General features: G+C 42.5%; 1 protein-coding gene across 1 annotated transcript in view; it reads right to left on the reverse strand.

Moving 5' to 3' along the window:
• The window catches only part of med13a (mediator complex subunit 13a), a 61,259-nt gene continuing 48,215 nt past the window's right edge, over positions 1 to 13,044 (reverse strand). The window contains exons 14-30 of the mRNA XM_052566975.1: positions 12,582 to 12,784; positions 12,077 to 12,276; positions 9,900 to 10,813; positions 8,991 to 9,158; positions 8,599 to 8,822; positions 8,179 to 8,368; positions 7,670 to 8,081; positions 7,263 to 7,482; positions 6,194 to 6,385; positions 5,113 to 5,336; positions 4,241 to 4,383; positions 3,805 to 3,963; positions 2,890 to 3,075; positions 2,599 to 2,753; positions 2,105 to 2,269; positions 1,307 to 1,407; positions 1 to 1,218 (exon numbers count right to left, since the gene is read on the reverse strand). Of these exons, the coding sequence (XP_052422935.1) occupies positions 1,086 to 1,218; positions 1,307 to 1,407; positions 2,105 to 2,269; positions 2,599 to 2,753; positions 2,890 to 3,075; positions 3,805 to 3,963; positions 4,241 to 4,383; positions 5,113 to 5,336; positions 6,194 to 6,385; positions 7,263 to 7,482; positions 7,670 to 8,081; positions 8,179 to 8,368; positions 8,599 to 8,822; positions 8,991 to 9,158; positions 9,900 to 10,813; positions 12,077 to 12,276; positions 12,582 to 12,784 (3,989 nt within the window). The 3' untranslated portion in view covers positions 1 to 1,085. The remainder of the gene's footprint in view (positions 1,219 to 1,306; positions 1,408 to 2,104; positions 2,270 to 2,598; positions 2,754 to 2,889; positions 3,076 to 3,804; positions 3,964 to 4,240; positions 4,384 to 5,112; positions 5,337 to 6,193; positions 6,386 to 7,262; positions 7,483 to 7,669; positions 8,082 to 8,178; positions 8,369 to 8,598; positions 8,823 to 8,990; positions 9,159 to 9,899; positions 10,814 to 12,076; positions 12,277 to 12,581; positions 12,785 to 13,044) is intronic.

Below are 13,044 nucleotides of genomic sequence, written 5' to 3' on the forward strand. Positions count from 1 at the left end.
TGAAGTCGACTCTTTTTATTCCTAAAACAGAAGCAGTGCCACCCAAGGCTGGTGCGGCATTCATATATAATTATTTATATATTGCAGTTTTTCGTTTTTGTGTCTAAATGTGTGGTATAAAATACAATATACGACAATGTACCTCTTTATTTTTAAACACAGTGAACTTCATTGCTGTACAAGTCCCGTGCAGCTAAAGCTTAGCTGTAATTGTGTCCACACGCAAAGGCATGGACAGGAACCCCCGTCCGGTCTCCTCTGTACATCGTGACAATACAAATAATCTCCCTTACAAAAAATAATACTCTAAAAGCCACCTACCGCAACTTTATTTTATTCATCTTTTTAGTGGGTTTTTTGTTGGTTTGTTTCTGTAATTAAGACGAGTACATATATTTTTGACCAATTGCTTTAAAGCAGGAAGGCAATACAAACCTTCTAGAACTTATATTATATATATATATATATATATATATATATATATATATATATATATATATATATATATATATATATAAAAGAGGTTAAGAAATCAGACAAATTATACATTAAAAACTTACAATAAATAAGACAATGCAGGCATTTCGTTTGGATATAATCCCATCCAAAAGAAACAGGGAATTAGAGGTCTTAAAACCAAGAATTAATTCTCTCATTTCAAAGGGCATCAAAGTCCCCTTTCCAGCAGACTCTATACAGGTTACTTCTCCATACACATCGATTATAGAACTGGCCGAATCCATGCTATCCATGGAACCGCGCGCTACCGTCGTAGTAGCCGAGGATCCAGGGATGTAGTACGCCACCAGTCAGCACTTCCGTCTTTCTTCTTTGGCCTCCACGGCCTCGGTTTCTCCTCTTTTTCCTCTTTGAGTGAGTGTTAAACACCAGACGCCTGACTCTTCTCCACAGTGCTGGGTCTCAGGTGTAGTGATGGCCTACCCAGATCATCTCCGCTGTAACTTGCGTACATATAAAGTCCAGCACCGTAGTTATCTGTTGTGTTGTTTTCAGATCCACCTTTTCTTCACTCTCCTCTTTTCATTCCCTGATAAAATCCTGCTCTCAGTTCTGCTCTGTGAGTGTTACAACATGGTCATAATGAAGTTGTACATTTGATTGAGCACTACAAAATGGATGGGCAGGCAAGAGCGTCGGTCCTGGGTCGCAGGGTCACAGGTCAGCCAGGAAAGGGCATTGTACTGCTCCAACACAAATCTATGAAAGAAAAACATTTTGGAATGTTCAGCATTTGCTATCATTAAACTGAATGATATCACTTCCCGGACACTTAGAGGAGCATTACCTGAGAACATCAGAGGTCTGATTGGAGTCCAGAGGGTGAGAGTGTTTGCTGTGCAAAAGTTCATCCGATTGCACTGAAGACACATGAAGGTGTAGAGAGGCCTGGGAGTTGCGAAAGAGAGAGGCAAGAAGAAATTTTCAGTTGACAGAATCCATTAATCTACGCCCACCCAAAACAAGCTACAAAGCCGCGCATTTCCTCTCATTGTCAGGGCTTGTTATGAATTAAATTGACAAGCCCATGAACAAGTAAACACAAGATGCCAGAAACATTCATACCCCTGTTTATGGTTTCCTTTATTGGGGAACAGTTTGCTCCAGACTTTTTAATTGTGTACAAGTCAACAATAAGTGAACAGCTGCTTATCAAATCAAATGCTTTGCCTTAATAATTCATGTCAACACATTTTGTGAGCTCAATTCCCTCCATATATTTGGGTGTTTTCTCTCCTGCTCTCTCTTATACACACTAACAGCAGTCTGGCCCAATCTCTGAGTACTGAATTATTTAAAAATCCCCCATTGCAGGATTCTCTATAAATGCTGCATGAGGAGGAAACATAAGGTCATGTGACCTGGATAAAGCATGACAGGTAGATGGGTGCAGTATCACACTGCTTTCTGAAGAAAATGGCATTCTGAACAACAACATTTTGTTGGCTCTGCATAAAATCTAATATCCATTTTGCACATTTACAGTATTCCTTAGGGATGAATCAAGTTTTGCTGATGAAATCTGATGCAATAATGTACAAGTCCCAAGAGAGAAAGATCTGCATTATAGGCAAGGAGAAAATACCTTTAAGAAAAGGGGACACTGGTTCTGTGCCTGAGGACACGCAGACCAGAACCAGTCAGGCAGTGGACCTGCTTTAGCCGTGGACACAAAATAGCCCAGAGCTAATGGCTGCTGCAGGATATTGGGAGCTTCTTCATGAGACTCCATGCGGTCAGTACTTTGACCCTGAAAAGAAGAAAAGAGAAATGAGCCCCAAGAATAAAAACAAAAAAGACACTTTTATATGTTACAATAAAGTGAGCAACAATCACTCTCTGTAAATCAGTACTACTCTCAGTGCCCCTCTTAGCTTTAATTAAATATATCTTAATTTGTGTTTTGAAGTCTTTTGGGTTTAGAACGATGTGAGTAAATGAACATTTTTGTGAAATGTCCTTTTAAAACCTTAAAAAGCTCAAAGACCTTTGAAACTAAAAAGGGGTGCTAGTCAAAGTTCATGCCATTTCTCTTAACATGCTGATTATTTGTTCCTTTTAATGTTCAATCTTAGCTACCTTGCTCCCATCTCCTCCGTGGGGGTACTGGGATCCAGGTGAGTGGACTGGTGACGTGGTGGGTGAGGCAGGAAGGATATTTATGATGTCAGGGTCAACCAGGTCATTCTCCTGCTCCAGAAAGTACAAGATGCTTCCCATTGGATCTGATCCATCTGAAAATGAAGCAGGGATTCAGTATAATTTATTTGCATTGGGATGCAACTAATTAATATGGCAAAATCTTCAAGTAGGGCAAAAACACAAGCTACCAAATAAATAAATTGGAGAAAAGACAGCATTGTTCCTCACCATTGCCAGGGTTGAAGGCAATTTCAATGTTCTCATGTTGGTAGTTGGAGCTGTTGACTTGCACAGAAGCAGAGGTGGGGAACACCAGGATGTGTGTGCAAGACGTGTCCTGCGGGGTGCTCAGCTGGGACGTCTGCATGTTCAGAGTTGTACTGCGACCAAACACCGAACCTGTTGACACAGAGTCTGGACAAAGAAAAGAGACAGAAAAGATTAAAATGACAGACTGACAGATTGAATATGAGATCAAGAGAAACAAAGATTCATTAATGGAAGTGCAAGATATTATTAGCTGTTATTTTCATTACTGAATCGGGTTTGGCTAAAATCTAAATTATCTTTTCGATTTTTCCTTGCATAGGCATCCTAGTATGAAAAAAGAAAAGAAAAACCCTGTTGCTCTGTGAGTGATGGGCAAAATCCATCAGATGCAATACATCTTGATACTATGACAGAATGAAAAGCTTTTGTCAAATAAAGCCATCGATCTTCGGTATCATCACACCGGCACAGGAATCAATAGGAGTGCAGAAAAGTGTTTTATGAGATCGAGACACACACACACACACACAGGAGTGTATATCAGATAGGGACAGCAGACACATGCGTTATGACACACTAAAGCTATCATTCACATCCACAGCAAAGAGATGCACGACTACAGCAGTGAAGGGTTATATTTTTTTATTTTATATGTTTATCCTATTCCAATCCAGTTTAAAATGCATTTTAATATTAAGTCTGGAGAGTTTTCAGAAAAGCGTAATTATTTATACAATTCCCTTTTGTGCCACAAATAGAGCAGGAACTAACTAACTATGCACACTAATTACAGCTAATGCATCAAACTAGGCATAAAAAATAAGGAAGACAACATGCAGACCATACGGAGAGTAACAGGAAGTGTGATTCTACCTGGCATGATGACAAATGAGCCCTGGGGTTCCATGGCAACAAGGCAGGCGCTAAGGATGCTGGGAGTGTCAGCTGCTGAGATCCCGCACAGCTTACAGTTCTCCTTCAGCCTCCGAGACACTGACTGCAGATTCCGTTTGCTCAGTAAAATACTCCAGTCTGAGAGAGGGAAAAAAGAATCAAATTCATTACTATGTGCAAAAAAACTGGACACTGGATGTGCACTCCAGGATGCTGATCAGTCAATTGGCTAGAAGGATGCCACTTAATGAATTTCCCTTATTTGAATAAAACTATAATTATAATATTAATTATAGTTATAATGAATAATAATAATACATGTAGCAATCATTTTATAAAAGCAGTAAGCACTAGAGTCAAAACTATGAATACTCTCAAGGTTAAAGGCCTAAAAAATATTGTACATGGGCATTACCTCGCAACTCTCCATGACCTATTCGTCCAAGCCGGCCAATCACCACTCTCCATGGCAATGATGTCATCTGAACCAAACCTAGACACCAATCCCAAAGCTTTTGTAGGCCCAGCTTCCGGGCAGATCCCTTTTTCCTTCTTGCTCTGAAAACGGAAACAGAAACATTTAAAACCTCCAGTCACAAATGCTTCAAATATTTTTAAAACCACCTCAAAGGTGCTGTATGTAGGATTGACATTGAGTGGTTGAACTAGGTATTGCAGTCCAAATTCAAAATTGAGAAACAAAGAGAGTTTTTTTTCCACCCGGACCCTCCTCCTTAGACTTTATGCACATGCAGGTTACCAGATTGATGAGACCAACACTTTCATTTGCCAGCTTCCATGACTGAAATTAAATACGCTGTGTTTACCGCCAATTGGCAACCCGGGCTGCCAAAATACTATTGGGGTAAACTGGAAGTGGGCGGGTTTACAAACCAAAACGGAGACCGAAATTCTGGCCCAGAAGGCACATTTTCAAAGAAGAATAATTGACTGTAGCATTGTTTTTCAGATAAACAAATATTAATTTAGCATGTTTCTTAAATATCTGCAAACATACTACAGCATGTTTATGCTTTAGTGGAGTCAAAAACTTACATACAGTACCTTTAAACTAATTTAATGTGTACATTTGTTCTACATCATGGAGATGACAGTAAAAGTGTTAAAAAGGTGTCCGGTCTCTCACTTCTCATTTCTATGGTGGTGATAATGGTTCCAGACATTACACTTCTCTGAAGTGTTGAGTGCACAATTAATTCTGCATACTTTACAAATCACCTGCATATCTCACAATGCTACTGAGTGAGGGCGTTTTTTGTAGTTTACCTGTTGGGTACGTCTATACTGATGATACAGGTTTCCAGCAGCTCTCCATACAGGTCCGTACAGGTAGCCAACAGCCATCTTTGATCATGTGACAGGCAGTAGCCCACAAACAGGACGTTATACTTCTGAGACGCCTCTCCGAAAGTCTCACCCAGCTCCGTTTGCTTGTCTTTCGTTGGGGCCAAGATGAAGGGTGGCGTGTACAATCGCAGACACTCCGGTCTCTGTGGCAAGAAAGTCATATGTTAATTGAAAATAGTGACATAACTTAAGTTGACACTTTTTTCCCCCTATAAAAACAGCAAAGATCAGGACAAGAGGACAAAAGTGAAAGGCCTAAGGTCAAACCATCAGCCTCATACCAGAGCATGTCAACATAACCTTTTCCTCTTCTATGAAATCAATAAACCCCACCAAGTAGTCACATCTCTTTTGTGAGTGGGGAAGGAAGTGGGGTGGGAGAAACGGTGCTAGTGAGTGTAGCGAGAAAATTGGATTCTACAAATAGCTCGGTGAAGAAAGGAGAGCAATTGGAGCGTTCGGATTCCTCTGCCAAAACATGCAAGCCGGATCCCATTAGGGAGGTCTCACAGAGCCGCCCAAGCAGATAATGGAAAGAGAACTGTTGGGTTGTGCGAGTCCCCTTTGGTTTTGTTCCAGGACAGGGAGGTCAGTGTAACAGTCTCCACACGTCACTGAGTTCTCATACAGCACTGAGAGCCGTTAAAGAGCCTGAATGTGCTGCCAGGGCGGGAGCTCTATGGAGGAGGTCAGAACCATGGGCTCCGGGAGCCTCAAATAAGGGTGTCGATTTTGACACTGCTGGCACTGGGGACTGGCCCTTTAACACACCAGTCTGGAGCTGTGACAGACCCTTTAGCAATGCTAATGTGTATTCTTTTTTTTTATATTTAAGGTGCTTTGGAGACTGTATGTGCTACTCATTTCTATAAAACAAAAAAGGGAACTCCTTTTGAATATTTACATTTAGTCATTTTGCAGACGCTTTTATCCAAAGCGACTTACAGTTGAGGGATATGACTGAATATGTCAACCAATCGATCTGCTGAACCTCACTCACATCTGGGTTCCTGAGGGAAGTGTCGAGGGCGAGGCCGGGGCCGAAACCCGTCAGTGATTTCACGTTGGTGGAGGCTGGGAGGGGTCTTTTGCACTGGGTGAAGACGGAGAAGGCTAGAGACTTGAGGTGCTGGGCGTAGAGGTACCTCTCTTCACTCCTCACAGGCTGGAGCAAGTACTGACAGGGGACAATCTAAGAACACAAAGTGCATAGATGTAAAACAGTGATTTGTTTTACCTATTATCTTCACATTGTATCTGCTGTTCTTTCCTATAGCTGTCTATTTGAGACCGAAGGAAATTAAGTCACACTAGCACTCACATTTTTTTGACTTCAAGGTCCCCCATTTTAGGTCCATTTTCAATTATTTCAATTATTATTTTCAATTTCAATATTTGCCCAACACTCCTAGTTTCTATACATTAAACTGTATTTTTGTAAGTTTAAAGAGCTTAATGTTCGTCAGGGTTCCCGCTCTCATTAACCAATTAATTTAAATTACTTTTCCAGTTATTCATAATTCACTGGATAAAAACAATTTTTTCCCACAATTCAAAAAAAATGTGACAACTTTGCATAACAACAAAAATAGACACATTTAGGTAGGTCGGGGTCACATTCCCTTCAGAAACAAATGTAATCCACTGCGTCTTCAGCGGGTCAAATGTTGGGAGTAAATGACGACTGCTATGTTCATTATTACATCCAACAACAGAACACCTCAATCGCTTAGGAGACATTCTTGTCTACATCTGCTCCAGAGGTGAAACAATGGTGGGCTGATGACGGCTCACCCAGGGCGGGTCTAATTTAAGACACCAGTCCAGTCTGTGCTGAAACTCTACTGTCAATCAAACTATCATGTGACATCACACAGACAGGCATCTGAGACTGGCTTGATTTGAGAAAGCGGTAAAGATTTTAGTGCACAGATTTTTATCATTATAGAGTGGTTGTGCCAACACACATTTCAGTTCAAACAACTTGTACAAGTGCCCATAGCATCGGATGTCCCCTTTAAAGATGTGTCCAACTGTAAAGGATGTCTAGTATCATCTGCTGTACCTACCTGTACAAACACAGAGTTGCGGATGTGAGCTGGAAGGGCCTGCAGCATCTCCAGGTAGCAGCGGAGGAGTCCCAGCGTCCACATGCTTGATTGTGACACCCCTGGCTCCGACTCTTCATATGAGAAGGGGTCCACAATATAGATCATGATGGCAGGTGGGTACGTGATGGCATGGGAATCTCCATCTGTAGGAACTCCGACCTTTTCTCTCTCCATAGTGCTGATTAAAATGGGAAAAGGAAGGGTTTTTAATATGCTTTTAACACAAAACCCGATTAACCTAAGTTACACCCTAGTATTTAAGAGCTTTATAAGTTGCATTACATTTTGACAGGACTTCAATTTATACATGACGACATATTAATCAATGATACATATTAGGAAACGGCACCAAGTACATTGTGTACCTCTCTGGTGGTTCAGATGGCCCCTGAGTCTGGCTGTTGACTGTTGAATTGTCTCCGGAGAGGCTTGAGTTCTGGGTGACAGCCTGCTGGCCCAGAGCCCCAGACTGGGAGCTGTTACCTTGGACTCCCATGCTTCCAAAGGGAGGGAATGAGCTGGGTTTGGCAGACTGGATGCTGCTGCCCTGAGGGCCTGAGGAGGAGGGGGTGTTATTGGTGTTGTCTGGCAGGCCTGAGCCACTGTTGCTGGCAGCACTGTTGTTGTTGAGGGCAGAGCCTCCGGAGGCCATTGAGGTTTGGGAGTTGGAGGAGGCGGAGCCTGAGGATTGCGAGGAAGATGATTGGGTGGAAGAAGGGACAGGGGTTGGCTGAATGAGAAGAGAGCTGTCCAAAGACTGTGTAGCGAGGTATGGAGCTGAAGAAACAGGGAACCAGACGAAGATTAGTGAGAAGTACTCTTTGATACATTTCTGTGACAGAAGGGATAACGAAGAGAGAGAACTGAGTCTTACCGAGGTCGTGTCTGCAGACTTGGGCAAACAGTTTGAGCTTGGCAAATGCATCACTGCTGCCACTAGCTGCTTTCAGGAACCAATCACTGACTGGCTGTTCTGAGAGCTTCTTGGCAGCTGCTCCACCCACCCTTACAATGCCATCAGCATGCACTTTGGAGATTGGTCGATGCTGACCGAGCTTACAAGACTAAGCAGAAACAGAAAGATACCAATCAGAAAGCAGGTCAGAGAATCCAGAAAAAAATAATAATAATAAAAAAAAAAAATCGCAAGGCTTCTAATGTCAGTCACATCAAATTATTTTAATTTATTGGATTCATTATCACACTGGTTTGTTTTCAGAGGAAATAGCCTACTTCCATGTTAAAATAAGGAGGACAGTGAGAGACAAAATTAAAGACTGACAGACTCTCTGACCTCGTAGACCGCTGTCAGCTCTCTAAAGAAGCTCTTGGCTCCAGACAGGAGAGCATCGCTGTCCGGGCAGAGGACCAGATAGCCCACGTCTCTGTGGGAGCCAAAGGGATCCAGCAGTAGCTTCTCCCAATAGGGCAGGCCGAAGGGCGACAGCACCACAAAGTCATATTCATACCCAACCAAGAAGGTAGGAATGGGCAGAGGCTCCGGAGACTCATCAGTGCCTGAAGAGAAATAAAGCAATAAAGAGTGACGTGTGTGTGTGTGGTATCAAGGTTGCCCCGCCAGCAATTTCAAAGTCTATTAACTATCTTGTCAATGGGTAATTCTGAACATTTCCCCTTCAAAAATCATGATGGCCTTTTTGCTCAACAAGTGCCCTTGCTACTTACCATAAGACCCTCTTCCAGCCATCTTGTGAAACTGCTGCCATGTGAGAGGCCCCTGGACTCCCCATGAGCGAACAGTCCTCTTCTTCTGGATGGCATCCTGAAGAACAGGCTGAAGAGAGAGGAGAACTCTCAACACGTCCTGAGAGCACAGCCCGCTCACATCCACAGCTAGAGAGAGAGAGAGAGAGAGAGAGAGAGAGAATGCTAGGGAGTTTAATACATGTAGTCAAATCTGTCAATATTCAACATGTACTACCATATACAAACATAAGTAGCACACAGATAATACACAGAAACAAATCCTTTACCAAAATCAAAAACTTTTTCTTTTAAGCAAGAAAATAAACTTTGTAAATAATAAAGTTCAGAAATTAGACATTTCTCAATATTTTTAGTCAAAACTATTTTACACACAGCTACTCTGCAATCATTCTTGGTCACAGTGAAGTGTGTCCACACTGCTGAGATGTTTACCTGTTGTACAATCTACAGCATGTGCAGTAAAATAAATTCTGCCACAGACAAAACACATCCTAAAGCAATCTTTCAATCCTTGATTTCAGCTTTTTTGTTCAAAAACAGAAAATTCTATTATTTTTCTGGTATTTTTGGTTCCTGAAATTGTTCCATCACTAGAAGAGCACATAAATTATAATATGCAGTCAACTATAAAAGAAAGGACTGATAACAAATAATTGCTCACATTGCTCACACCAGGAATATGTATTAAAGTAGGATCAACTTTGACCTCAAGTTATCATAGCTATTTTCTCTTTTGTAAATGTGAACGTCTTCCTTCTTTTATGATCATATCTGTAATAACTGAAGTACCAGCCTAATGATGAGTACTGATGTTTATCGTAAACCGAAATGAAGTGTACAAGTGGCAAACATGCTCTAATCTCTCACCGCTGTGTTTGGCCCAATGGTGCAAACAAGTGCTCTTCACCAGCGTCTCATCTACCTTCCCACCGGACATGTTATCCATGAACTGCCGCCCGTGTTCTAGAGCCAGGTAACAGTCATTGTGGAAGTCCCTTTCCTCCACACGCACACATGGTGGTACAGTGGCGCCCCCTGGCCCTTGGGAAGACAGTCCCTCTGGGTCCAACGCCAGCATAGGGGAGAAAGGATTAGTGCACTGATCCTGCAGGACAGAGATAAGCTCGTCCGGGACTCGATCCTTGCCTCCACCCCCTGTCTTCTCCAGAGACGTGCTCCGTATTGCCTCAAAGCGCTTCTCCGCCTCCTGGCTCACGTCCGAACCCCGTCCGATGATATCCAGCTCGTCTTCCAGGAAGAGGCCGGAGCCATTACCGTAGCGCCGGTTGACAACAGCGCTGAAGCCGCACAGGCAGGGATACTGGGCCTCCATGTTGGGGTCACTGATGTAGATGCCCACGTCAGCGCCTTTGATGTTCAAGTTGCATGCGCAAATGCAGCAGCTGTCGAAGTTGCAGTCCTTGAACAGGTTCATGACAGACTCCGACAGGATGAGGTTGACGTATAGGCTGTGGGCTTCGGGGATGGAGGGAACCGTCGCAGGCTCCACGGAGTTGAGCGGCCTGCAGGTGGAGGGCGTCGAGGCCGGCGAGTACAAGTCCGAGTTCTCATATTTGAGGGAACCTTGCACACTGGCTGGACCTCTGGGGGTCCGAGGTGTCCGTGGGGTACGAGGGGTGGGAGCTGAGAAGCGAGGCGTGGCAGGGGATGGGAGGATGCTCGTGCCGCTGTTGCTGGGCGGAGCGCTGTTAGACAAGAATGGTGTGTGGGTCTGAGGGGTGTATGTCTGGATATACTCTTGTTCCATAGCATTGCTTTCACTAGAGTGCAAAAAAGCAGAAAAAGACAAGAGGTTAATTGGGACATCACTAGAGTCAACCCTACAACAAGTGAGCAACATTTAAAACATCTCGTTTATTCTTATTACCGCAGATGATTATTGGATATTAACTTCATGAGCTGCAGTAATGTACTTGTAACCCAAGAAGACCTCTGGGGGGGTGGGACTATTTTTAGACAAACGGTCCAACAGGCAGCTGTGCAAGAAATGAAAGCACAGCTTGTGCCACAAGGACCGTACGTGTGTGAGAATGCCGAGTGTGGCTCCCGTTGGCCTTTAAAAACAGGCAGGCGTTTGAAGGTCCCCCTTTTGAAGAGGTGGCCCTCTCCCTCAGCTGCTGGGGGTTATAAAAGAAGCCTAACTAGCTCATAAAGGGCTTTCGGACTGACTTAAACAAACGTGGACTTTATGACCAGACTTATCGCCCTGTCATCGACCATTCGCAACACCCCACCTCCTCTCTGGATTTCACTAAATTTCTACCGACAGCAAATATAATGTCCACGAACAATGATTCTAATTGTGTCCTAAAACGTTTTATTTGCTCTCTGAGATTAATGTATGAAAATAACTTTATCCATTTATTTTTGGAATGAAAGAGCATAGCTGAAGCTGACCCTGACACAGGTTCATAACATCACATGAAAAAGCAAACCAGACGACAAGAATATGACTGATAACAATCAGATTTGATCAGCTGAGCAAACACCAGCTATTCAAATAAACCAGTCCACGAGAACGCTTGAGTGCGGACAGTGAAGAAGCTGTGAGATAAGGAGCTTCTGAATATAATAAAAGGACAGTGGCAGCAGATGGATTTGACAAGCTAATTACAAGCGTGTTAACACCTGTTCTTCTATTTTATTCTCTATTCGCCATTACTAAGAACAAGAGGTGTGTGGGTGTAACTGATTCCACAGAGCATGAGTTTGAATGTACAGTTCTTGGGTGAATCTTTCAGAAAATGTATTTAACCCAAAAAACAAAAGGGAAAGACATTTTGTTTTCATTGTGCCAGAATTTATGACAATGAAAGCCAAAAATATATATAAAATTTTGCATGGAAATGTTTGTTACTGTCAGAATTAATGATCTTAATTGCAAAATATTTTTATTTTTTATTTGAGGGTGAAATATGGCCCATATATTTATTTGTGAGATCCTTGTAGTCCATACAAAAGTCTGTGTAAAGATACAAGCATTGTTTAAGTTCAGAACATTTCACACCAGATGTGAAACTCACCCATCCTTGCTGAAAATGCTCATAGCAGGTACAGAGTTGAGTAGCTCCAGTTTTCCCACTGTCCAGCTGGGCCTGTAAACACACTCATCAGGCAGTTTGATAGGGGGCAGGCACTGACTGGGCAAAGACTTCAGGGGGGCAAACATGGAACAGCCCACAAACGGCTGACACAACTCAGGCTTGTACACAAATGAGAAGTCCTGAGGAGAGAGAGAAAACCATATTCAGTTTGCTGTTGTGTCATTCCAGTTCAATAGCACTTTGATAAAAAAATAAAATAAAATAATAGTAAGCACTTGAGTAAATGCATGCAAGCTAATTTAAAAAGGTTTAAAGATCACAGATCATTTAGTTGCAAGAATATTCCTAATATCAAACATGAAGTGAAATCCCATTGGCTGTGATCATGTTGCTCTTCACAGCATTTTGCGGTCAGTAGAGAATGGAAACGTACAGCACCGCACATGGTTAGGACATGATGTAGCAGTCTTATTACTCGTCTAACCTTGATTTCGGAAGGTTTGGGGCTGCAGAAACTCTCCTCCACCTCGATTTTAAACTGACCACTGAGAGCAGAAGAGCCATCTAGATTGTTGAGGCCTGAGCCAGGCTCCATACAGCCATACTCTTTGTTCATGGGAGAGTAACCCATGTTGTGCTGCTCTAAAGATGGAGGCGTAGGGAACATCTGGTGTAGATCAGCCGCGCCTGAGGGATGGATGAACAGAGGTAAAGATGACATGTAAGTGGAAGGATGCAGGATAAATGCAGAAAAATATTATAGTATGTATAATAAATTGTCTAATTTCCTGCTTATTCTCACGAAAAGCAAAATCATTTATTGTCAACATGTCAAAGTTGCCAAAAAAAACGTTTGAAAATGTTTTGATTAATTTATATAAAAGCATATAGTATTTCTGAACCCTTAATGTCTGTACATTAAAGAAAACTAACACACTGTTCCCACT

Source organism: Carassius gibelio, chromosome B10, assembly GCF_023724105.1.
Source record: "Carassius gibelio isolate Cgi1373 ecotype wild population from Czech Republic chromosome B10, carGib1.2-hapl.c, whole genome shotgun sequence".
In the NCBI taxonomy this organism is placed as follows: Eukaryota; Metazoa; Chordata; class Actinopteri; order Cypriniformes; family Cyprinidae; genus Carassius; species Carassius gibelio.